The 26920-nt window shown below is 34.2% G+C and overlaps 1 protein-coding gene and 1 long non-coding RNA gene across 2 annotated transcripts; one reads left to right on the forward strand and one right to left on the reverse strand.

Annotated features, from left to right (window-relative positions):
• The first annotated feature begins 352 nt into the window (after positions 1 to 352).
• Positions 353 to 3099, forward strand: LOC120352308. Its single transcript, XR_005571767.1, has 2 exons — positions 353 to 831; positions 2788 to 3099. It is a non-coding gene; the product is annotated as an uncharacterized LOC120352308 (long non-coding RNA).
• A 21590-nt stretch (positions 3100 to 24689) lies between these two features.
• LOC120348864 (alpha-1,3/1,6-mannosyltransferase ALG2-like) lies at positions 24690 to 26222 on the reverse strand. Its single transcript, XM_039432318.1, has one exon. The coding sequence runs from the start codon at positions 26017 to 26019 to the stop codon at positions 24802 to 24804; it is 1218 nt and encodes a 405-aa protein (XP_039288252.1). The 5' UTR covers positions 26020 to 26222; the 3' UTR covers positions 24690 to 24801.
• Between the last annotated feature and the right edge of the window lie 698 nt (positions 26223 to 26920).

Genomic DNA, 26920 nt, shown 5'->3' on the forward strand with positions numbered 1-26920 from the left:
ACGTGACCTTGGGAAGTTCCAATCCTGGTCTTCTGATTGGCTCGTGGCAGTGAACAAGATCAATTGATCCGGATCATTAAAGTGATCCGAACCTACTATCAATACTATTACAATGCGGCGCTTCCTAACAAGGTGGCGGATTTTTGCGTCAGGGTACTAGCCAAGTTTCCATACTGTATGTATACTGTCATAATATTGTACCGGTTCTGCTTAAGCAGCCATGATGGATATCAGTGAAGACGAATTATTATTAACTCCGCCAGATATAAGTTATTTAAGAGGTTTGTGCAGTTGTAGAAAAAATGTTGTATGTAATTTGTGCGTATGCTTCTTTATCGGTCTTGCAAAATTATCACGCTCCGCTGCGCGTCGCGTGATAAATGGTTTGCGCGAGCGATAAAGTCGCGCATTACGCTCTTAATACATAAATAGCTATTATGGATGTGAATAGTATCATTACATATCATTACAATTACATCTTGGATATAAGAGGCCGTGAATAAAACTACTGAAGTTATCACAAGCATTTATTTGTGGTTATAAAATGTATATGAAATGAAAATTGTGCTGAACAAAAATAACAAATTTAAGATTTTAATATTGCCGTATCTTTTGATACCAATCTATTATTATATTTTTCAATTGACATTGTTTTGTTGGGTGTTAGAGAGAGAAAAGCGCATGCACCACGTTTTTCAAAGCCGACAGAGCCTGGCTGGTTCTTGACGTTGGGCAGCATTGAACAAAAAGAGTTAATCGCCATGAAACGAGTTCCACCGATTTCTTCCCGTTGTACGCATCAGCTCACCTTTACTGCGCCACAAGTTCCAGGTATGTATCTTTAATCTATGTAGCCCTACTGGGTATTTCTTAGTAATTTCCAGTTCATTTTTCGATTGAGTGAAGCGAATTCCAGTTTAGAGATTCTTTAGAGAGTTCTTTGTATGTCCTACTCTAACTGACGAAGACTTTGAACATTCTACTTTTTTCCATAACAGACGTTAGAATGCATTTAGGCACAAATGTGAGCTTAGAAAGCTAAGTACATCTTGTGTGGGACTGTCTATTCCTGAGTTGAGAGCCCATCAGCCATGTAGGAGGCGTTTGACATTATCGTGCGTCCACGGTATAGCCACACACTCAACACTGGATGCATACACACTAAACTAAACAGCCTGGTGTTCTACAAAAGTAGAACTGGCATTCTCACAATAAGAAATTGCTACAGTCTACACTACTCGGAGTACAAACTGCATCCTCCTACATTAGTGATTCACTACAGAGAAGAGGTGTCTCTTCTCCCCACAAGGCTTTCGACTTGAAAATTACGAACAATACAATTGCAAATAATCTTGTAAGCATTATTCAGATCAAGATCGTTGGCCAACGAAATTGACTCCCTTCTTCGTTATTTTAGATGATACAATAGGCTACGATGGAAATTTTGGCTTTGGATGGCTATGATTTGGCTTTGGATGGCTATGATTGAAAAACATGTACGAGGGCCATTTCTCAACCTTCGATCAGCCATAAATAATACTTTATATGTATATAAAAGAATTATTTTTCCTCTAAAAGTTACTTCCACTTATGATTATTGTTCAACATAATGGCCGTGGAGGCTGAGGCATTTGTAATACCAAGGACCAGCCTAGCCAAAATCCTTTTCATAAAATGCTGCCGCCAAATGAGCTCAAAACACGTTGCTTTGGAGCTCCTCGTTAATTTGGAAGCTCTGCCCTCAAAGTCATGTCTTGAGTTTGGGGAAAAGCTTCAGATTCTTAGTGACCAAGCCAAGTTTGTATGGTGAATGATGGAAATTATCCCATTTGATTTGCTGGAGAAGCCGTTTGGTTGCACCAGCACTAAGAGGCCGAGTTGTCATGGATCACGTTGATTCTGGAAGTCACTTCAACTTCAATTTTTCGATGCCATTCTCGCACAAAACCAACACTCATAATGTTGCCTGTATAAACTTGAATAATTATTCATTAGTTTTTACTAAACTACTGTATAGCCTTTTGCTTGCAAAAACGAGTAACGCTACGCAACTAGCACTTGGCGTAGACTCAATTGAGGCGGCCATGTTTCTGGCTCTATAACTCGACACCAATTGAAGATCTAGCCGTCAACTTTACTGTACTCCATTTACCTTATTAAATTGACTATTCACTATTATCTAATATTATCTTAACTATCGCTTGATTCACTTAATTGACTTTCATTTTACTATAACTATAGAGAAAATTGGATTTCATTGGGAGATACCCCTTGGTACAGAACGTTTATGTTCCAAATTTCACTGTCAACTCAAGTTCTTACATTCTCACCCGGCCAAAACTGTAATAATAGACAGTAGTCGGATTGAAATTTGGAACATAAACTCCATTGCCAAAACTCCGTTGCTTCATTTTCCAAATTGCTGTCGGGTTATAGACCCAGAAACACGACCTATACCATGAGATATCTTCTTCTACTATGCTATAACACGCACTTAGTCCTTCTATCTATTGATAAGTGAACAAAATTTTTCATCTATCTATTGATAAGTGAACAAAATTTTTATTATGTCCCTGGAATGAATACCTATAACACTAAGCCTTACTAAATACCTACTGCCCTACCGTTATCGCCAATGTTCCAAAATTTTTAAATTTATGTTTGTAATGAACAAGATATTCTCCCCTGTACAGTTCTACAGGTCTAGCATCAAATTATTCAAATCATTTTCTGGAATATTTATTCATTCTATTGCATATTAAAATAGATTTTACTTTGATTTCCTAGGCAGAGCGCAGTTGGCTTTGTACCTGATGTCTGATACGTACCTAGGACTTGACCAACAGTACACACTGGACTTTGATATTTCATGCTGAGATCCTCAAATAAGACTGATGTAGAAGGCTCCCGTGAAGAAAAGTGTCAATACTTTCCATTATTATTATTACTATGCCTGGTAGACTTTCTTCGCTAGCCAACGCTGAATAGTCTCCAAGATAAAATACATCAGGCCAAATGAATAGGAATTTTTGGTATAGGGTTTAGGTTGTAAGAAAAATGTGATAACAGTCTTACATAATATAACTATTTTTAAAAAGATCAATATTATTTATTATAGATAGGAATAGCCTATGGAAAGTTATAAACATATTTTAATTATTTAATGATATTTTTACGTTGGCTAAGTTGCCCTTCAGAACGATCTTAGTCAATTTTGGCTTGGTTGCATAGCAATCAAGTACTTGAATCGTTCTGATTGGTTCATAAGGCCGGTTACAGAGCTCGACCGATCGTCAGTGCGTATGTACCATCCTGACCGTACGCATCGATTAATCAGTTTTACACATTCAGAGCTCGACCGACCGTCGGTGCGTATGCACATATATCAGTTTTTCTGACTCACAAAATGGACGCCTTTACAGATTGTTATTGCAGCTTATTATCTTCGTAAAGGAAAGATTAAAGACGTAGATATCAAGTTCACCCGATGGTCGCCCAAAGAGCATTTCAAAGGGAATTTAGTACCATAGGAGATGACCTTGAGGTTGTGAATGAAAGTCATACATAATTTCGCTCCTGGGTTTTGGAAGATTTTGTGTTATAAATAGTCACGGATAAGTACAAATTTTGTATTAATTTCATTATTAATTGTTTCTTGATCACGTTTTATCATTTTGTTTTAGATTTTAATTCTTAATTCTATTTTATAAGCCAAACATCGTTTAGAGGTTATTTTGAGGTTAGGTTTTCGAGATTTAAAAATAAACATAGATAGTTTACTTGACTAAAATTATAACCAAATTAAAATCCTATCATTTATAAATTAATTATTATTATTGCAAGTAATATAATTTCTTAGATAGGAAGATGAGCTCAAGTAGAACACCGAAGGCTATTAATAGAAATGTACACATAGCGGGAGTACTTACGCGTTCCCAAAACCAAAATTCAAAAACGCCAAAACCAAAAACCCCAGTTCCTCAAACTACTTTAGCCGAAAAAGTTGCTCAATTACAAAGTAGCCACACTAATTTAAAAAACCAATTAGAAGTAACTCTAAAAACGTCTGAGGAAGAAAGGTTAGGGATGGTAGAAGAAATTAAATCTTTGGAACTGATTATAAAATTACAAGATGAAGACCATAAAAAAGAAATACTAAATCTAAAAAATCAATGTAGTCTAATGTCGGAGGAAATAAAGAAACTAAAATCTAAATTTGATAATACTAAATGTATGATAGAACCTCCGTCCAAATGCAAAAAAATAGAATCTAACCTAAATGATGGGAATGCTCTGAAAATGGTCGAAATAAAACGTACAGTGAGGTTTTGAAGACAGCAACCAAAAATATAGCTGAGGGAAATAAAGATAGGAAAGGGAGAGTTCTGCTACTGACGTCCAGTCATGGACGTGATTGCAGTGATCTCCTTGATAAAAGATTGAAAAATAAATTTGATGTCCAATGTTTTTTCAAGCCAAGTGCATCAATTAATGCAGTTGTAGAGTCAGCTAGGGAACAAACTAAAGACTTTGATGAAAATGACTATCTAATTGTACTGGGTGGCTCAAATAATATAAATGAACCTAACTTGAATCATCTTCCTCAAGTAACAGAAAAAATCAAGGAAATTGTGCCACTCAGCAAAAAAACAAACTTAATAATAAGTACTATTCCTAATAGGTTTGATAGGCCAGAATTAAATGAAGCAATCAATTTGACAAACAAATCAATCCATAATACAATCAACAGCCTAAAAAATAAGAATTCTAAACAACTGGGGATTTGTTTTCTAAATGAAAGGCTGAAAAGACATAACTTCACTAATCATGGGTTGCATCTAAATCGATCTGGCAAAGTAATCTTTTGTAATAGATTGGCAGAGCTGATTGAAAGCCGTTTGCAATCCTCTGGTTTAAAAACAGTCAAAAAAACAAATAACGATTTTTTAGTAAATTGGCTCAAAACAGGGAAAGGGAAATAGCTACAAATGCTAGAGATAGAGTAGCACAAGATGGTAAGGATTTTAGTATTTATCATCAAAATATTCAGTATCTCCGCAACAAAATTGACAGATTAGAAGTATTTCTTAAACAGGAGGATCCTGACATTGTTATTTTCACAGAGCATGGCTTAAAAATAAAGGAAATAGATCAAGTTAGGATTCCAGGCTATTCACTGAGATCAGAATTTTGTAGAATAGCTCATAGAAGTGGTGGTGTATGTGTATTCACTAGCAATGCTAAACATACCCAAACTTATGAACTGGATTTTGTTAAGAGATTTTCTGTTGAGATGGATTTAGAGGTGACGGGACTAAGGTTAAAAATTGATGATCGATTTGAGGTAGCAGTGTTAGGTATCTATAGGTCACCAAATGGAGACTGGCAAAAATTTTGTGAGCTGCTCCATACACTTTTGGAAATTACAACCGCTCGTTTCACAAATGTTACAGTAGTAGGAGATTTCAATACCGATTTTACCAGGCAGGATAAAATGACAGAGGATATTAGAGATAGCCTATATATATGAATAATTTAGAAATTAAGGTCCACGAATATACAAGAGTAACTCGAACTTCACAGACAATTATTGATAATATCCTCACAAATATAGAAGGTTGTAATGTCAGGTTAGGTAGCTCAGATCTATCAGATCATAACTATCAAATTTTAGATGTTAAGTTGCAGGGCCAGAATCCAAGCAGAAAAAAAACTTTTGTGAAAGAAATTCAGCAATATGAGCTAGGAAATATAAATTGTTTGAAGCAGGAACTGCTTCAAGAAAATTGGAGTAGTGTTTATAACAGTTGTAACCTAAATTACAAATATAAGCAATTCATTGATACTCTAAGATTTCACATTAGTGTATGCTGTCCAATAAAAAAAGTCAAAGTAAAAAGTAAATTAAACAAAGTAGATAAATGGATAACTGAAGATATTCTTACTCAAAGAAATATTGTTAGGGAAGCTTATGAGGATTTTAAATTAGTGAGGGATGTTCCGAGTGAAGTCAAATACATATGTCTAAAGAAAAACTATGCAAAAGAAGTGAGGAAAGCTAAGTGTAAGAAAACAGCTGAAATATTAACAACTAGTACCAATTTTAACTCTGCTGTTTGGGAGGTAATTAATAGAAATAGGAGAGCAGCTCAAAAAGATACAGTTACTAATGTCCCTAGGATAATCGATGAACATGGAAATTATATGGATGATAGTATAGACATTTGTAACTTTTTCAATAAGTATTATCAACAGGTTGCATATAATCTCCAAAAGTCACTGAACACTAATACTTCTAATACAACTACATTAAATGCTGAGCCAATTGAAAAGGTATTTAAATTTCATCCATTATAAAGAGATGAGTTGTCAAGAATAATAAAAAATTTTGAATAACAAAAAAACAGTAGGATTGGATGGGGTCTCAAGCAAAATTTTAAAAGAATGTGAAAATGAATTACTGGACCCTTTATTGCATCTCCTTAATACTTCACTAGAGCAGGGTATTTTCCCTGATGATCTGAAACAAGGAAAAATTTTGCCAATTTTCAAGAGCGATGATTCTGAAAGAGTTGAAAATTATAGACCCATTAGTATTCTAAATGTAATAAGTAAAATTTTTGAAAGAGTAGTTTTAAATAGGCTATTGATGCACCTGGAAGAAATTAATTTCATATGTGATGAACAGCATGGGTTCCAGAAAGGGAAATCTACTAAGACTGCAATAGTATCCCTTGTTGAAAGACTAATAGATATAATAGATTCAGGTGAGAAGGCAGCCGCAATATTTCTTGATTTATCCAAAGCTTTTGATTGTGTGAACCATAGAATATTATTGGAAATACTAAAAACTGTAGGTGTGAATGGTATAGAACTAAAATGGTTTGAATCATATCTCATAGGTAGAAACCAGTGTGTTGAGCTTACCAAGGTAGATGGGAATGAAATAGTAAAAATTAAATCTCAAAAACTGGAGGTCCAGGCTGGAGTACCTCAAGGCTCAATTCTGGGTCCCTTACTGGTTTCTGTTGTATGTGAACCAATTACCAAAAGAGTTAAAAGATCACAGAGCTCTGTTGTTTGCTGATGGCACATCGCTTATCTTTAACAATTATTTATTAGATAGTCTAGAAATAAATGCTTTTACTGGAGTACAGTCAATTGTCCAATTCTTGAAGCAAAGGCAATTAACAATAAATAGTAAGAAATGTCAATTCCTACAATTCAAAAGTAAATATAATTCAGTAGAGGATAGAGAAATAAATATGTTTGTAGAGGAAAATGAATTAGACCAAGAAGAGAAAGTAGCATTCTTGGGAATTTTATTGGACAGGAAATTAACATGGCATCCTTACATTGAGAGGATATGTAATAAGATATCATCTGGGGTATTTGTCCTGCGGCAGCTTGCTAGGCTGAATGATAAAAAACTACTGTTAACTGCTTACCATGGACTTATACTATCTCATATTAGGTATGCTATTTTAGTATGGGGTAATTCATCTCAACAAAATATGGACAGGGTGTTTAAGATTTAAAAGAAGGCACTCAGATGTATAGAGAAAGTGAATAGGTTAGACTCTTGTAGGCCTTTATTTAAAAAGCTTGGTCTATTAACTGTGCCATCTTTGTATGTATATGAAGTTGTATGCATGTGAAAACGAGTGGTGTGATCCAGAATTCAGATGTTCATGAGTATAATACACGAAACAGAGCAGATTATCATATAATGGGTCACAATAGTAGGTTATTTGAACAAAAACCAGATTATATTGGTAGGAAATTTTATAACAAGCTACCTCAAATCTTGAAAAGTAATGATGATTTGAAGATTTTCAAAAAACAAATTAAAAATATTTAGTTGATAGAGCTTTTCATAGTGTACAAGAATTCCTTTCAAACCTAAACTAGGTTGAACTACTTAGTGTTAGAATTATTATGTAATAACATGACTTGTCTTATACTCCATGACTGGAGTCTTTAGGACGTAATCTTAAAAAAAAAAAAAAAAAAAAAAAATTATATACATCATTGCTTGGGGTGAAGATACATTTTTCAACTACCTCAGAATGTCCATCAGAAATTTTGATGAGTTATTTCGAGCTTGTATCACCATTGGGAATACTTGCAGCCAGTTAAGCTACGGATCAAATAAATGTGGATAATATTAATAATAGTGTATATGATTTTTTCAATAAAAACTTTAGAAATGTATAGAAAAACTCTGAATTCAAATATGACACTATTAATTGAATTCACTCATTATGCTATTCAATTTAATATCAGCTGATTGTCGGGCAATGGTGTCAGCACATTGGTTATGTTGCGATCGGGCTACTGATCAGTACAGCTCTGAAAGCTTCTAATTGTTTCAATAGCGTCAGTTGACCGATGGAACGGATGCACACGAGCTCGACCGATAGTCTTCGTACGCTGTATAAAACGCATGTTCCTGACTGTGCACATGCGTGCCGTCAGTCCTGCTCTGTACGGATACATGGAATATCTATGGAAAAGACAAGCGCGACTGACGTACGCACTGACGGTCGGTCGAGCTCTGTAACCGGCCTAAGCAATAACACAAGCAAACTAGCAACTAGAGCGTTATTGTAACTACGGTTCTCATGGTCTGAACTGGCTAACTCCTTTTTAGAGGAATTAAGATTCCATCAGATCAGGTAACAGTGATTAGAAGGAAACTGTCTTGCAAATAAAAATAAACTCTTACTTCAAATATATTCATACATTTTTCCCTCTAGTTATAAAAGCTTTTCAATGTAGGTTTGTTTTTTAATGATACCAAAATATCATTTTGACCAAACTAAGTTTGTCAGTAAATACTCTTAGCCGACCATTTACTTTGGGAAAGAAACGAACGTTTCTGATTCCTAAAATGTTTTAAACTTTATGCAAAGAACATCACTACAAAGAATTATGAAGATAAACATTGGTATCTTTCTTATTAATCAAGTATTGAGTGCTCCGAAGATCAATACGAAATAGTTATTTGTGCAACTAGTGCGCAAAGTAACAGTTGCTGCACCGAAAGAAACGGTTACGCCCGAGCCGTAGGCGAGGGCGGAATGGTTTGTTGAGTGCAGCAGAGGAACTTTGCGCACGTATTTCACATTAAATTTTTCCTACTGTTACCATTGAATATGAAAAGTGGGTAATTATGGGTAAAATTGCCTGAAATCCATCAAATGTTTTTCTGTGTAATTTTATTATTAATAAAAACCTTAATTTATTGTCAAATAGATAATGTATGTGTGTTTGAATGGCGAGGCGGCAGCTGTGTGGTGTGTGCTGTCGCTGTCCTTGGTTATAATATATAATTAATAACGTCCTCGTTGTTCTTCGTTATTATTATAACGTGCACCACAGTCACTCTTACCAACTTCATTTTGATTTTGCTGCACTGTTGCTCCATATAACCTACTAAGTATTTTGCGTTGCCATGTTGCAAATCTGGAGTGCAGAAAAGATTTTTTCGCCCCACTTGGATGTAATGAGCTGGTTTACGTGCGTCATATGGAGGCCGAAAGTGATTGTTTTCTGGCCAGGCCGGTAAAATTTTTACGGCCCTAGGGCTGTAAAATAACCTTGAAGTCAGCTGATTCTGATTTGATGTGAACGTGTTTACAAAATAGTTTATGAAACGGAATAAGTTTATGCTTCTAGAATTGAATAAAGTATTTTGCAATAAGATACTATTATTTTATTTGGATGAATTGAATACAAATGAGATATTATAAACTATTCAAATTCAATTTTCAGAGTATAATAGAATCTAACCTCAAACCTCCTAGTACTGCGTTTATCACGGAACATAGTGGATAACGGAATCATTTTATGCTTCTAGAATTCAATAAAGTATTCTGCAATAATATACTATCATTCTATTTGGATGAATAAAATACAGATAAGATATATATTATTATAAACTATTCAAATAATTCGATTTTCAGAGTAGGATAGAACTTCTAACCTAAACTTCCATTGACATTCAGATTGGCCAAATTTCAAGTGTGCTAAAACAGCTGATCAAAAACTTTTCATTATTTGTGTTTATCATTCAATAATTAAAACATTTATAATAATATCATCTTATTGTCATTTGGAAGAATAAAAAGTTTAAACTCAACCTCTTACATAATTGAACATAATCTTTTAGGTTATTTAGACAAATCAGAATAAAAAATAAAAATACTTGGACAATTTCCTGATATTCAGATTACCTCAGATTTGCTAGAGCAAATCCACATAGACCTTCCACTTTTGCTTTCGGAAGTGCTTATAATAGACAATAAATTATTTTCATATATATATATATTGTTTTATTTTTCTGTGTGGCGAAAAATAACGTTCTCACCATGGGCAAAAATGTTTTTCCGGCTCTCAATCTTTTCTAGTCCTCGGCCTACGGCCCTCGGACTTGAAAACCGATTTCGAGCCAGAAAAGTCTCATTTTCGGCCCTAGGTGCGAAATATACTATTCCCGCACTAGAGCGGAAAAGTGATTCTTTGCGTTCTGTAATCAGTGCAGCAATGACCACTTTTCAAGGTAACTGTAGGAAAATTGTATAACAATGAAACGTATCCACTAACGTACCTTGCTCGCAAAAACCTCTCAACTATTATATGACATTATGCACTGTATGAGTTCAAACTAAATCAGATCAGATACCGTAGCGGTTTAAACTCAGATTGTATATCACATAATAAATTTAATACTTCAGCTTTTCAGTTAAACGTGGATGAGCTCCCAAGACCCAGCGCATACGATGTAACCGTTCTGCAAATAAAGTTGCAAACAAGTAGCGTCTGAAACCAATTTACAACTTAAACAAAACTTCAGTCCGCACACGGGCAAAACACAGATTGCAAACCAGTTGCATCTACTTTCTCTATTTGATCATGTGCAACTAAAGTCTGCAACGCAACTGCAACCGCGAGCCCAAGATTGTAGGCAACTGGTTTCAGACTGATCAAATACTAGTTGCGTTGTTTTTGCCTGTCCACAATACATTGCCAAGGTTGCAAAACAGTTGCTCACGCGCAACTAGTGTGCAACAGTTATTTTAAAACAGTCGAACAATGTGCGCTGGGCCGTATACGCGTTTGGAGCTACACATTAAAGTAATCTCATAAAAAAGCCTAGAAGTTTTTAATTTCATTTCAGAGAATTGAATGAAATGAATTTAATTCCACTCTCATGTAAATTTAAGAATTTCATTTCATGTTTTGAGAGTAGACTTTTCTTGCCGCATATCGAGAAACGCACCGGTCAATTATAGTGGAAGAAATCAAGTTTGACGAAAAGTTGCCATGAATGTGTGCAAAAATACTCTCAATATATACTGACAAGCCTACTGTATAATATTGAGCATGTGTGTAACGGAATCACTGGTTCACGATTTCGGAGAGTAATTGTTTTCTATTTTCCCTTTCACGCCACAGACATGCATCCTCGTGATGCGCCGATACTATACAAGCCATGCCATGGCCAATCTATGTCTAGTCGAGGCAGCCGAGCCGATAAGACGTACTGCCGTGCTTCTCTATCAATCTGAATCGTGTTCCGTATTCTCGTTTGAACTAGTTACTGTCAGTTAAAGTTTTTCAAGGTGTTTTTATTTAAAACATACTAAAATGTCAGGAACCTGTGGCGTTTGCAATGTGAATTTAAGCAAAAAAAGTGTAGCTGCAAAAAATCTTTTCATCTTGCCTGCATAAAAGACGATAGTGAAGAGACAAAAGTGCGTTCTGTGAAGCAATGGAGATGTAAAGACTGTCGTGATTTCAATAGTATGATTTCGGATTTCAATGCCAACATTACCAAGGATTTTATGCGAAAGGTACTGGAAGGTTTCAGGAATGACTTCTTCCGAGAACTTGAATTAGTGAGAGATGAAATGGCAGGAGTGGTTGAATCGATTGGGTTCCTATCAGATAAGGTCGACGCAAACAATAGCTTATTGGATGAACTAAGAAAGGACGTTACTAAACTGCAAAACGAAAACAAATTTTTGCGAGCAGCCAATGCATCTGTTAATGCGGCCAACGACGTCATGCAAGAGCGGATTAGAGCGTTGGAACAATACACGCGACGTGACAACGTCGAGATCAGCGGCGTTCCAGCGACAGCCAATGAAGACGTGGTCAGACTGGTGAAGGACGTCGGAGGAATGATTGGATGTGCAGTGGATGATGCACACATCATCGCGGCTCACCGTGTGCCCAGCTTCCGAAACGACTGACCGCCGTCCCTCGTCGTCCATCTCAGCTGTCGAGCCATCAGGGATGAGTGGATCAAACGTTTCAAGGAAAATAGGAATGCTGCCACTGCCGACAGAATAAACGCGTCCTTTCCAAAGCAAAAAGTGTTTGTGAACGAGCATCTTGCCCCAGTGAACAAATTGTTTTTATCCAAATTAAAAAAGAAGTGCCGAGCCATAGGGTACACGTACGTATGGTTTCGTGAGGGAAAATTCTTTGTTAGGAAATCGAATGGTGAGAGATGTCAGAGAATTGTGACCGATGCTGATATTGAAAATCTGAAGTAGGTTATTTTATCGGAGTGATAGAGATGTTTCAATATTGGAAAATGTTTTGATTGTATTTCATTTTATTTTATTTGTTTTCATATATTATGTTAATTTAAGTTTTTGTAATTGCATATTTTGGTATGGAGGATGATAACGATTATCTACATACATTGAATGATATCTTTTTTGAAACAGTTACTGACAAAAAAACCGTATTCACTCTAATACATTGTAATATTAGAAGTATGCGTCAAAATTTCAACAATTTTCTGACAGAATTCTCACACGTAAAAAACCCGGTCACGTTCATAGTATTAAGTGAAATTTGGATAAACTCTGATGAATTAAATATGTACAATATACCGCATTATAATATGTTTGCTCACTGTAATGATGCTTATAGATCAGGAGGAATAATTTGTTACGCTCTGAACTCTGTCTGTGTTACCGAACAAGATTTCAATTGTATGAAAACAGCCGATTCTATTCTATTGAATGTGAAAATTAATAAACATTATTTCAAATTACTTTGTGTTTATAGACTGCAAGAATTTACAGAAAAAAGCTTTATAACTGAACTAGAGCAAAGTATGCATTATTTAACTTCAAATGCAATTATAGTAGGAGATATAATATTGACTTATTAAATGGTAAAGAAAATTCAACAATCTATCTAAGTTTAATGGAAAATAATGGCTTCTCATCTATTGTCGATAAAGCAACTAGAATTACCTCAAGAACTAAAACCCTTATTGACCATATTTTCATCAAACATAGACAAATAAATAGTTTTAAGCATGCTATCTTTGATCTGAACATCACTGACCATTGTCTGCTAGGGCTAAAATTTGATGAAAACCGTATTAATCTTGAAGATAATTCATCGTTATCTGTTACTAAGCAATCAATAACCGATATTGATAAAGTTTGTGAATGTCTTCAATTACTTGATTGGAATGATGTGTATCAGATAGAAGATGTAAATTTAAGTTATGAGAGATTTCATTCTATTCTAACGGACCTAGTTAATAAATGCTCTAAAACTATAAATTCTAATAATAGACTTACAAAAGCTAAGATCATAAGTCCGTGGATTACCACAGACCTTTTACGTAAAATAGGAAGGAGAAGGAAATTATACAAATTATTAAAAAAAAGACCTTATGATACACCCCTAAGAGACCATTATAATACTTATTATGACAATCTAAAAAATGAAATTGATTCTACAAAGAGAAACTTCTATTCAAATTGTATTCGTATTGCTGATGGAGATCCGGCCAGACAGTGGAGAGTAATCAACAGCTTAACTGGTGAAAGCTGTAATCAAATTTTTGATAAGGTGGAATTGCAGGACGGTACTATTGAGTGCGACCCCCAAAATGTAGCCAACAAAGTTAATCGTTATCTAATCAATGTTGTTCAGCCCGATTGCAATACACCTTCTTCTGTCTGCCTTGGTCTTTATCATCAGTGCCGTTCCTTTTTCATAGAACCAACTACAGATAATGAAATCTTAAAAGTTATCTCTAATCTTAAAAATAAGAAATCATCCGGCTTTGATAAATTTAATGTTCTACTAATAAAAAGAATTGCCTTATATATTGCACCCGTACTGACCCATATTTTTAACTTAAGCTTCAGTAAAGGAGTTTTCCCAGAAATGTTAAAGATGAGTGTCGAGATGAGTGTCGTAATACCAATTTTCAAAAAGAAAAATTCAATAAAATTAAATAACATCAGACCTATTAGCTTGCTTTCCGTTTTCTCAAAAATCCTAGAAAAGCTTATGATAAATAGATTAGTAACTTATAGTAACTAAAGCAGTTCGGCTTCCAAAAAGGAAAATCGACTGAAGATGCCCTTTTAAATTTCTCAAATCTAGTTTACAATAGTTTGAATAATAGCAATAAAACAACCGGTCTCTATATAGATTTCACAAAAGCATTCGATTTAATTAATCATTAAATTCTATTTTTAAAGCTTGAGGCGGCCGGAGTCAGGGGAGTGGCGCTGCGGTAGTTCCGCAGTTTTCTGAGTAACAGGGAACAGCAGGTGAGGGTTGGCGCTGAGGGCTGCCTCAGTAGCCCCCTTCCCGTCACCGTCGGCGTCCCCCAGGGCTCCGTTTCCTCAGCTATTTTATTCATTATCTTTATTAATGATCTCTTAAATATAAAGTTCAATGGAATAATTCAAGCCTTTGCAGATGACATTGCTTTCTTGTACTCCCATAAAAGCAAAGAAGTTATAAAAAATAATATAGTAGCTGATTGAGTATCCTGAGAGAATGGTGCAGTAAAAATAAAATGATAGTTAACGTATCTAAGACAAAATACATAAACTTCGACTATAGAGCTGTAGACTTTTCCGCCCCAATCCTATATCATTCTCAAGGGTGTACTCGAGAAGACTGCAGCTGCGAAGAAATTGAAAGAGTTGACTCTTTTAAATATTTAGGACTAACATTTGATGAAAAAATGTCTTGGAAAAAACACATTCAGATTTTACATGGTGACATTAGAAGATCAATAAGGAAATTCTATTATCTCAGAAATTTATGTGATCAAACTCTGATGAAATCATTATATTATGCTTTGATTCATTCTCGGCTCCAGTACGGTTTGATATGTTGGGGTGGAACATTCAAAACTTTCATAAATAGATTGCGAATATCACAAAATCATATTATTAGATTAATATTACATAAAAGAAAAAGAGAAAGCTCTTTCCCCTTATATTGCAATTTGAAAATCATGCCTATTCAAAATCTTTATATTTTTAAGGTTCTAAAAATGTTTTATTTAATAAGTGGAAATTGTGGAATTGAAAACCTGTATTACAATATGAGAAGTAATGATAGGATTCTGTACCGTACCCCTAAAGTTAAAAAATGTATTTTTAGAAATTCTTGTTTGTTTATAGGGCCCTATTTATTAAATAAATTACCACTTAATATTAAAATATGTGCTTCTTACACTAAATATTGTAAAAAACTCATACATTGGCTATTTGAATTGAATGATACATCGACCTTGAGAACTGTATTGAGATAACTTATCCGTTTATATGCCTATTCTGTTCTATTATCTTATGTTTATATATTACCTACTTCGTTTACTTTGTTGATATTAACTGATTATAATATTGCAAATCCTAATAATGATCATATTATCCATGGTGTATTAGACAAGATGTTTACACGCTGCAGGTAGTACTGACGACTATTCAAGTTTATTATGCTAGACTAGACTCAAACTATTGTTGTTTTATAAATTTAATATTATGTATTACACACTGATCACAATAACTGGATAACGTGATCAGTTAATTTCCAAGATTCTGTTTGTGTTTTTACTATGTCTCTCAAGAAGGAAATAAATTCATTTATTTATTTATTCTATAGTGTTGTTCATCTATGGTATGGAGAAAAGATAGGAGATAGGATAAAAGTTCGCCATGTCCATGCGTATGTAGCGAAGTCTTGTATTTCTGTTTGAGAAAGCTCACAAAAAGATAAGATTCCTTATTCTAATGAACCTTAATTATCTTGACAAAGAGCCTGAGAACGCTCAATTGTCTTCAAAGCACAAATGATGTACATTTTATAAGAGAATGAAAACAATTCTGAACAATCTCATCCATAATAAATTAATTATTTGTAGCATTATAATGTGATATAAATTTAATGTTTTACTGTAGTAAAACTGTTTTTAGTATTAAATAAGAGATCAAGAGATCTATTGTTTGTTTTTATTATCTCAGAGTATGTACATTTCTAGTACCGAGGTACATAATTTATAATATAGCATTGAGTCAAAAGAGATTCAAAGCAATTGATTTTTTTTTAAATTCTCAAATTTTTAATGTATTAATATCAATTTTGAATCCCATGATTCAGATTAAGTTTATGACTCGGATTTCATTTATTACAAGGTAATATTGCATTGATTTCAAAAAGTTAAGGCAGTAAAACAGATTTTGTCAATTCCAAGTTTTATAGAGTGTAAACCATATTGATAAGTGAAATTATTCAATATTGTATCCGAATTTTTCAAATAAAGTGGATAATTTTGTTATTGTATGTATCTGATGACCTACCACTTTTTTCTTACCAAATTAAGAATAGTTTTGACACGTTATACTGATGTAGTTATATAAAGTTCAAAGTGATTGACTAGAAGGTCGTAATGGAAATTGAAGATTATATTTTACGATATAATTATATTATGCAGATGTGTTGTATCTTTTAAAAAATATATTTTTATAAATAGGCTATAGCCTAATTATTATGGAATTGATCCACAAGGGGATGTTTCACAGAGACAAGTTCTCACAGAGACAAGTAGTGTTTTTGAACGATATTAGTGTCACAGAGACAAGTTTCACAGGAGCAAGTATTTCTATAAATGGCAGTCTCACAGGAACAAGTTCCCACAGAGACAAGCAGTTTCATAGAGACAAGGTCTCCGTCCAAAGTAGTAGCGCTATAAATGGCAGTCTCACAGAAGCAAGTTCCCACTGGAACAAGGTGTTTCACAGAAGCAAGGTCAGTGTCATAGAGACAAGGTAGCGAATGTAGGAAGAAGTTAGGCGTGTTGCCTACATCTGAACTTGAAGGCACTCCATTATTTGTTCTAGTAAATTGAATGTCTGCTGTTTTTTAATCATGCAGGTATATGATTATGATTGAAGGTTTATCATATAAGATAGGGATGGGTTGGTAACCTATTAGAATTAGATAGAAGATAACTTAAATAAATAAATAAATTGAGTTCTATGCAAATGTAATATATTCTACCAAACTCCAAGATAACTATTCCAATATATCTAATACGTATATAACCTTCAACCCGAAAGAATAATCAATATGAATATGAAATGGAATATATAAAAGCCAAATAGTCTACCACTGACCTATTCATCACCGCTTCTTAAAAACCACATGGCCAAAATGGTTTTTCATTATAATTCCTTCTTTTGTAATAAATTGTTTATGCTTTTGTACTCCTGAGCGAAGCTCGATCCCCGATATTATGAGCTAATCATCTCTTCTTTTTCCGAGCTGCGGTCTCGAATTGTAAATCCAAATTGATATAATATTAACTCCAGACAGTCACAGAGTAAAGCTGCGTCAACACCAATAGATTCTATAGATTCTATTAGATTGAACATAACTTATCATACACATGATGAACATATGTGTTTTTCATGTGCCGTTCAATCTATAATAATCTGTGAGGATTAAGTTATTAACATTTTGTTAATAACTTTGGTGTAAACGCAGCTTTGTATGCCAAGATTTATCATGGCGTTCCGAGATACGGATGATAATGTCAATGAAAAACTTCATTTTCCTCATGAAATCTTTCACATAAAAAATTTAACAGATTGTTGTTCTACAAGCGTCTCTACATGTTACAAAATGAAAATCCCAGTGAAAAACAAAAAGTGCCACTTGATAATTCCCAAATCATCTTTTTAATCGTAGCTCTGATTCAACTGAGCAATAACTTTCTGAACTTACTGAGTTAATAAAGTAACATTTAAAATTATCATAAGCGCAATGGGACTTGGGATTCCATCAATTCAGAATAAGTATTATACCGGTATTCATTTTTACAGGATTGAAGTAGTGCAACATTTAGATTAGCATTAGCACACCAATAGATTTTATTTGTAGCGGAGTGAGTTCATTACTTTCATATCAAAGTTCTACTTTTTCCATTATGATATAGTACGACTACTGCAAAACAATGTCTGGTAGCCCTGGTAATGTAATGTAATGTAATGTAATGTAATGTAATGTATGGTTGATTGGAAGTCTCCAACCAGCCTGATCAGATTTCTTAGTGGGGCCATTGGCAAACATTTTAAAAAAGCCCTGATATTATTACAATGACTTTATTCCTAGTAGATAGCATTTCTAGTAGATGGCTGAATATTCTCGTTACCACATTGCAAAGGATGTTCAGTGAGGTCTACTGTTATCTGGACTACTAGAGTATTGTAACTCCTAATGTCAGATCGAGTAAGAGCTTGAAATTTATTCCTATCTAGTGTACTCCATGTTCAATAATCTGCCTTTATCTTATATTAGAAGAAACTTGCCTCTGAATAAATTAAAAAACGCACTAAATGTAATTCTGAATGAAAATGCTTATTGTTCCGTAAATTAATTTTCAAATTGTTGAAAATGTGATATTCAGTGCTGTGAGTTTATAAATAGTTTATGTCTTTTTTCAATGTATGACTTGATTTATTCAATTGTACTGGGTGATGATAATTATGACTTGATAAGACTGATTTGATGAATGATTACACTATTCATAAGATGACTACTAAGATGTTATGAATTGAATTGCTTATTTATTGTATAGCAGACTATAAGCTGAATCCTTTAGACAAGGCCTATTCGCCTAATCTACATCCAAATTGTTTGTATTTATCGGTCAATATATTTATTATTCCTAGGCGCCAGCTAAGAAAGGGGTTTCAATTTTCGTAGAATAAGCACGTAATTCAAAACTGTATGATTTTCAAAAAATGTTGTGATTTAAAATTCAAATTTCGTTTATCACACACATAGGCTATACGAGAATTAAGAATTAATGAGAAAGTGTCCCGGAATAAGGTTTATGATTTTTGTTCTTCTGTATTTATACTAAGTGACATATTTATCAGTGATGGCTCTGAAACTGTAGGTTTATTGTTAAATAACGAGTTTGGAGCACCAGAAAAATGGGATTATATTTTATTATAATGAATATTCAAAATTACGTTTCCAACCCACAATTATTGTCCTAATGTCATGTCCTTAAAGTTACTGTAAACCATATCGGTTGGGACTAATCAAGGTTTATTTAGGGTGGTTTTAATTATTAGTTTATGTGTTACAAATAGTTCACCTAGATTTAGATGGCAATTGAAACATTATTGATCTAACTAAAGCATGATATTAGTGTCAAAGACAGAAATCTGCGTTTTAATTCATTATCATATGAGAGAGAGAGAGAGAGAGGAGAGAGAGAGAGAGAGGAGAGAGAGAGAGAGAGAGAGAGTGAGAGAGAGTGAGCCCGAAGGAAAGGGTATGTGTAAGAGAGTGATGTGGTTGAGTGGGAGTGACAGAGTTCGATATATTATATGCTATAATAGTGAGGAATAATAGTGTGTCCCTTATGCTACACTCACAGATATATATATATATATATATATATATATATATATATATATATATATATATATATATATATATATATATATAGTACATAAACCATATCCATAGATTTTGGAAGCGGCATGCTATCTTTTCAATCTTTTGAAACAGCATTTATTGTCTAAGGTTGGTGAAAGAAGTTTTCTGCATTCCATAACAACAATCTGCAAACTGACGTCTCGGGTATGTGAAATTGCATATATGAGGAGTACTGTATGTTTAATTTGTTTGTTATCCACGTCTGCATCTATTTTCAGTTTGAAGAGCTGGATATCAATCTTGATTATTCAAATTTTTTATTGTTCAACATACACACACATTATTTACATACATATAAAAACAAGATGATACACAATTTTTTTAGAACAATAATGCTCAAGGTAAAAACCTGTGAGGGGAGAAAAATCTAAATTTTCACATGAAAACGTCACTCGAGAATAATTATATCACCCGGCCTCACAACAGAGAGTCTTAGGGGCGATTGCTGAGATCGGGATTATCTCTTGCGCTCGGCTAAAAACCGGTTTTTGCGCCGCAGATCAAAGATCGGTTTGCTGAGTTCGGGATTAACCACGCTCGAGCGCAAAAGTTGGCCGACCGGCAATTATCGCAGGGAAAAACCTGCAGTCTAAAAATCGGTTTGCTGAGTTCCAGTCTAGGCTAAAAATTAATCTCGGTGGATTGCTGAGTTCAAGCGTAGATCAACTCGGGTTTAAAAGATAATCTCGGTGGATTGCTGAGATCGGGATCAGGCTAAAATGTGATAATCTCGGGAGCAAAAATGATGATTTTAGACTCCAACTTAGACCTGCTAGGAGGCAGGTTTAAGTTCGGGATTAAGCTATTAACTTGCTATTGTTTCGATTTTATCAAAAACCAGTGTCAAATTGGGGTTCGTCTTTGAATTCTGAACAATTTCATTACCCATAAAGTCATATATTTGAAATGTTTTTCTACTGATTTTTAAAATATTATAACATAAGAGAGTGAAAATGAAAATACCTTCAAACAACAAGAAAATTCTTTACCTCTCACGAGAAGGGGTACGAGGGGCCTCCCCCGGAAAATTTTAGAAAAATACCCTCAATTTGGTATGATTTCAAGCAATTTCTACTAGAAAATCTACATCCTAATAATGAAGTTCCTTCATGTTCAGTGGGCTTATTATTATTCATTTTTTCATAGAAAATAATATAACATAGGCCTATGATATTTCAGTTCATATAACAAATAGAATGGAAATATAATTTTATTAGTCATTCAATTGTTTCAAAAAATAGTTTCAAAGTTATAGTCTTCAAACCTATGATTTTCATGATTTTTACTCAAGTACAAACAAATATTTTGGGGGGGGGATATATCCATGTTCCCAGATATTACAGGAGATTTGTATATCCTCCTGTTCCCGGTGGAAACTACTCTTCAATCATAACATTACTGGGACATTTTGTGGGTACCATACTAAAAAAAGGTGCTGAAGCATTGGCTGAGGGAACTACGTTTCAATCACATGAAATGATTTTCATCCATGATCTATTCATATTCATGCATGAAACTGAATGGACAATTATCAATACATTTTATATTGAACTTTCAATTAGATTATATAAAACTTTCAATTTAAATTAGAGTCCTTGACTTAGAATAGTTAATCTCACAGTTGTACAGTCAGTGTGAGTGAGATTTTCTGCACACATCATGCGTGAATACGCCGGATGGATCGACTCGTATAATTTGAGGATGGTGATAATGATGAGGAAACATGATTCTGTTAAAAGGAATAGTCTCCATCTCCATTATATTCTTAGGGATTTGCTTGTGATCATGTTTCTATAATTTTATCAATTCGAAGATCAGCCTTCAAAAATTTAGGTCAACTTATACATTTCAACTCACGTTGCTACACGTTTCAACTTAGCAAAAGGACAGAGGGGATTAGTATTATTATTCTCTAGAGCCCTGGAAATATCTTTGTTATTGTTCTTGGTACCTTATACAAGAGGGACTCCATAATACAAAAACAAATCAGACCTTGCCGGACAAAGCTAGAGGAAGAAGAAAAAGAAGAAGAAGAAGAAGAAGAAGAAGAAGAAGAAGATGACAGGAGGAGAATAAGAACAAGCGAGAAGAAGAAGAAGATAATAGAAAAAGGAGACAGAAGAATAAGGAAGAAGAGGAAGAAGATGAACAATAATAAGAAGAAAAAATATAGATAGGAGAAGATTATAACCGTTGAGTACACTGTTTTATCTATAACCACTCTTTTGACGAATTGAAAACTTATAAATTACTGGTGGTACTCCCATACAGTAACAGTCAGGGGTGTATTCAAATACCGTTGGATAACATCTTTCCAATATTGTTACATTCATCTAGAAGTATATAATCTGTTCTTTCTTACATTGATATCACTTATGTATAAGTTACTGCAGAATCAAAATTATTTTATATGACTGAACAATTAAAAGTCACATAATAGTTATTTTGGAGTTTGGTAGAAATAATACATTTACATGAAACTCAATTTATTCATTAAAGGCAATCTACATATTTCTAATAGGTTCTGATAACACATAATGATAAAAAAGGTGTTCTATGAATTAATGAAGCCTAACAACTTGAAATATATTTCAAATTATTTAAGATTAAATTGATTCTACCTCGGTGCAAGTCAGCTTCACATTTGTACATATATCATTGTATCGAATTATTAAATATTTGATGATTTTGGTAAAACAACATTTTAATCCTGGACTAGTAGTTCTATGAACAGTAGACCTCGCGCAGTTATAAAACACAGCCTCGTATCATACTGTCCATAAGAGTAAATCCTGTTTGTATGTTGTGTCGGCAAGATGTCGGTGTGAAAACGGCTAATGGCTGTTGGGGTTAGTGTATCAAAAATATGCTAACATCAAAATCTAATCTCCTTCAACTTACTGGCAACAGGTCAGACCGAGTTGAAAGCAGATAAAGGTCGAGAGAAAATACTATGTTTTCTTTCCGTTATTAATTGCATGCGTCATTGCATGCAATGAATAGTCAACACGACAGCTGATTTTTTACTAAGTTACATTGATATATTAATTGCATGCGTTATTGCATGCAATTAAAAATCCACTCAACAGCTGAATTATTATGGATGATTCTATTCTGATTTTTACTGCAATATTGGCGTTCGAAGGAGACTTTACCTATTGTATTAACCTTAAAATGCAAAATTTTCAAAAAACCTTGTATATACGTCGAGGCACAATTTAAAAAGAAATATACCTGTCAAATTTCATGGTAATCTATTGCTGCGTTTCGCCGTAATTGCGGAACATATAAACATAAAGAGAAATGCAAAGCCGTCGACTTGAATCTTAGAACTCATTTCGCTCGGTCAATAAATCGAAATATTAAGAAACCACAAATATCCTGGATGAAGAGGGGAATCAATTGTTATGTATAGATTTGAATCTGAATGTCTAGGATCCACTAAACAGTCTACTAAATTCATCATTTTTTCTCCATAGGAGAAACGTTTAAAGCTGGCTTCAAATGATGTCACCACATTATTAACATATGTAAATTATATATTTATATATGTATGTCACGTGGATTGAAGGAGCGTTGTTTGTTGATTGAAGGAAGATTCTATTTTACTATTTAAATAAATCATAATGTAATTTACTTATCCACTTCGAGATTTACATGGTGATAATAAGTAGGAAATGAAATGTATAGCAAACACTTCAGTTGCTATGTAGGCCTACTGTATTGTATTCTGTAGTATCTTATTTTTTACTAAAGTGATGAAGTATCAGAAAATACTATCATTCAGCATTGTTATGTATTATTTTCAATGTCATTTTTTTCTCTTTCTTTTCAATAATTTAAAATTTGTTATTATTTTAAATAAGTAGATAACTTAACTATTGTTTGTTTTTAATTATATTATTTGTATTTATTTTTTTCGTATTGTTATAATACTTGATAGAGAGTTGAGTGTAAGAGAGGGTCGACTGCGCCCTAACTTTGCTTTCTAAGAAAAATAAAGACAGTCATTCTATTCTATTCTATTCATGTCACCATAATATATATGTATATGTATTAAAAAACAGACGCTTTCTAAGAAAAATAAAGGCAGTCATTCTATTCTATTCATGTCACCATAATATATATGTATATATATATCAAAAAACAGATGACATCCAATTCATTAGAGCAAATGGAATGCCTTCATCTTCATGTGTAGGCAACAAACCACACCAACCTTGTTCCTGTGAGACTGACCTTGTCTCTGTGACACTACACTTGTTCGAATGGGACTCTACCCCTCTTCTTGTTCCACTGACACTACTTGTTCCAGTGAAACAGACCTTGTCTCTGTGAGACTCACCTTGTCTCTGTGAGACTCACCTTGTCTCTGTGAGACTCAACTTGTCTCTGTGGGAACTTGTTCCTGTGAGACTGCCATTTATAAAACTACTTGTTCCTATGAAACTTGTCTCTGTGACACTAATATCGTTCAAAAACACTACTTGTCTCTGTGAGAACTTGTCTCTGTGATACGGACCCATCCACAAATAATGTCATTGTTTTTGATGAATAAGGAAAACATTCAATATCAGGTCTTCGACATGGCAGCTATTGCTGTTAAAGACTACCGTACCTATTATAATGATAATATTGTGGTAGACATTCATTGTGGGCCCGAAATTCTTACTACCACACATCCCTGAGTAATACTAAATTAAAATTATTCTTGAGAATGTATTCAGTCAAGTTAGGCTTGGTTACCAAACAGCCTGCTTCTAGAATAGTTGTGATTGGTTCCTGCTATTTTAAGGCAAAGCATGCTTAGATAAAACCGTATTGTTCTTCATAATTAACTATGCTATAAAAGTGTGATGACTAGTTAATAAAAAAGAAAAATTATTCGATTTGAAATAAAAATATTATTTATTTATCAGCTAAACATTAAACATTAATCTCAAGTACTTTAGTCATGATTACCTTAGGATCAAAATTGTGACGTAGTTTATTGTTCAAATGTTAATTAACAAGGTTTTCAATAACTTGGTTTAATTTTTCACTGAAAGCTTCAAATGAGAAGTTTTTCTTGAACCTCTCTCTACCAGCTTTTCCCAAGCTGTCTTGAAGGGACTTTTCTTCCAAAATTTTAGCGAGTGATGTGGCAAAATCATCCGGGAGTGGCTCGCAGAGAAATCCATTCTCACCATTCGATATAGTTTCAACTGGACCTCCAGAATTAACAGCAACGACAGGTTTCAAAGCGTACATCGCCTCCAAGGGCACTATTCCAAAATGCTCGTTGGATGGTGTGTAAATTAATACGTTACATCTATTTAGTAAGGCCAATTTTTCTGTATCTGACGGTGATCGCAAAAAGTGTACCTTTTCAGTCAAATTTAACTCTCTAGCGTATTCTTTGAGTTCCAAAAAATGCTCAATGTTCTCAGACACCCTAGTATCGTAACCTCCTGCAACTATCAGACACGTTTTATTATAAGACGATTCAGACATGTAGTTTTTCAATTTATTAAAAGACGATATGGCTAGCATCAAATTTTTCTTACGTTCGTAACGGTTGATAGAGAGAATAACATTGAAATCATCTCTTATTGGTGTAGTCAACAGGTTGTTGATATCGTAAGAAACGTCTTGATCAAAACTTTGTGTATTAATCGATGGATAGAGAATGTCTGGTTGTTGATTCAAAGATTTAAATGTCTGTTTGAACACACCTCTAGTAAAATTACTGTTTACTAGTATTTTATCTGCACAGCCAGTAGTGAATTCCTCAACCCAATTGATAGGTAACCGATACAATGTTTTCAGAAAACTTCCTGGTGTACTGAGAAGTTGATCAGGAAAATGACAGTAAAATAAAACATTTCTAAACTTGAGGTGGAGAATTGGAATGCATGCTGAAATCTGATCACAGAATACCACGTCAGGTTCTGAATCACTGAATAACACCAAGTAGAAAGCAGCATAGATGATGCGAATGTAAGCACACAGTGCGTACAACCTTCCAAACACGGAGCGAGGCAACCAATCGCCAACCACCGTCACTGGTAGAGTTCCATCTTTTGTTTCTTTGAAACAATGTGAGGAGTCATGATGAGTTGTCAGGAATTGAACTTTGTGTCCTTTGTTATGCAGAGCTAATGCCGCATCTACCACAAGTCTTTCAGCACCACCGATACCAAGATCAGGATGAAGGAATGTCACTTTTAAGTTCTTCATTTTTGAAATCAATCATTCAAGTGCCTACTTTATATTATTCAATAAGAATGTTAAGATAGCAAGAGAATGAGTGACACTAGAACTGATAACAAAACTATAATTAAACGTAAAAGAAAACTGGGAATAGAAGCACTTTCGTTTACGTATCAAATTTTGGAGGTTATCTGCTCTCTGAAATCCGAATGTCAGCTGTATGCAGCGTATCGACAGTCGAAATCTGCTATATATCGATAGCATCAGCAGTGAAATATCGCTACTTAAAATCCGGTTATATCGATGTTTACTTTCAGTCTTCAGTCTATCCTCTATTGAAACCTTAGACCAGTTATAGATTAGACACGGCCCATTGTAATGCATACTGATAGTCGATGAAGCCAACATCTAACTGCCAAATCCGCCCACCTTGACGTCGCAAAAGTTTGTTGTGTAGGTGTTTGTGGTGTTTAACTTACATTGTTGTTATTCAATGCATTGTTGTTAGCTTGGTTGTGACGTCAATGTGGGCGGATTTGACAGTTAAATGTTGGCTTCAGAGGCTAGGCTTCCCAGCGTGTCTATTCTATAAATGGTCTAAGATTGAAACCAAGGATGATCGGGGCCGCGGAATTGGAAATATCTGGAACTCAAAATATCAATGTTAAATGTCCTATGCTTGAAAACTGTTGCAGGGTGGAACTCCAAATATTTGTCAGATAGCGGCGGAATTGGAAATATCCGGAACTCGAAATATGTTGCTAGGCGGAATTGGGAGTATCTGGAACTCAAATTATTTGTTTGTCAGATGGCGGAATTGGAAATATCTGGAACTCAAAATATCGGTGCCAAAGTGGTAGTACTGGTAATGTGTTTGTTATTGAGAAATGGTTCAAGTCTGACTTATTTTCTGGAATGATATGGACTA

This window comes from Nilaparvata lugens, chromosome 7 (genome assembly GCF_014356525.2).
Source record: "Nilaparvata lugens isolate BPH chromosome 7, ASM1435652v1, whole genome shotgun sequence".
NCBI lineage: Eukaryota > Metazoa > Arthropoda > Insecta > Hemiptera > Delphacidae > Nilaparvata > Nilaparvata lugens.

What these genes read in the sequence shown, in the direction of transcription:
- LOC120348864 (XM_039432318.1), bottom strand. Translation starts at nt 26,019, where the DNA reads ATGAAGAACTTAAAAGTGACATTCCTTCATCCTGATCTTGGTATCGGT.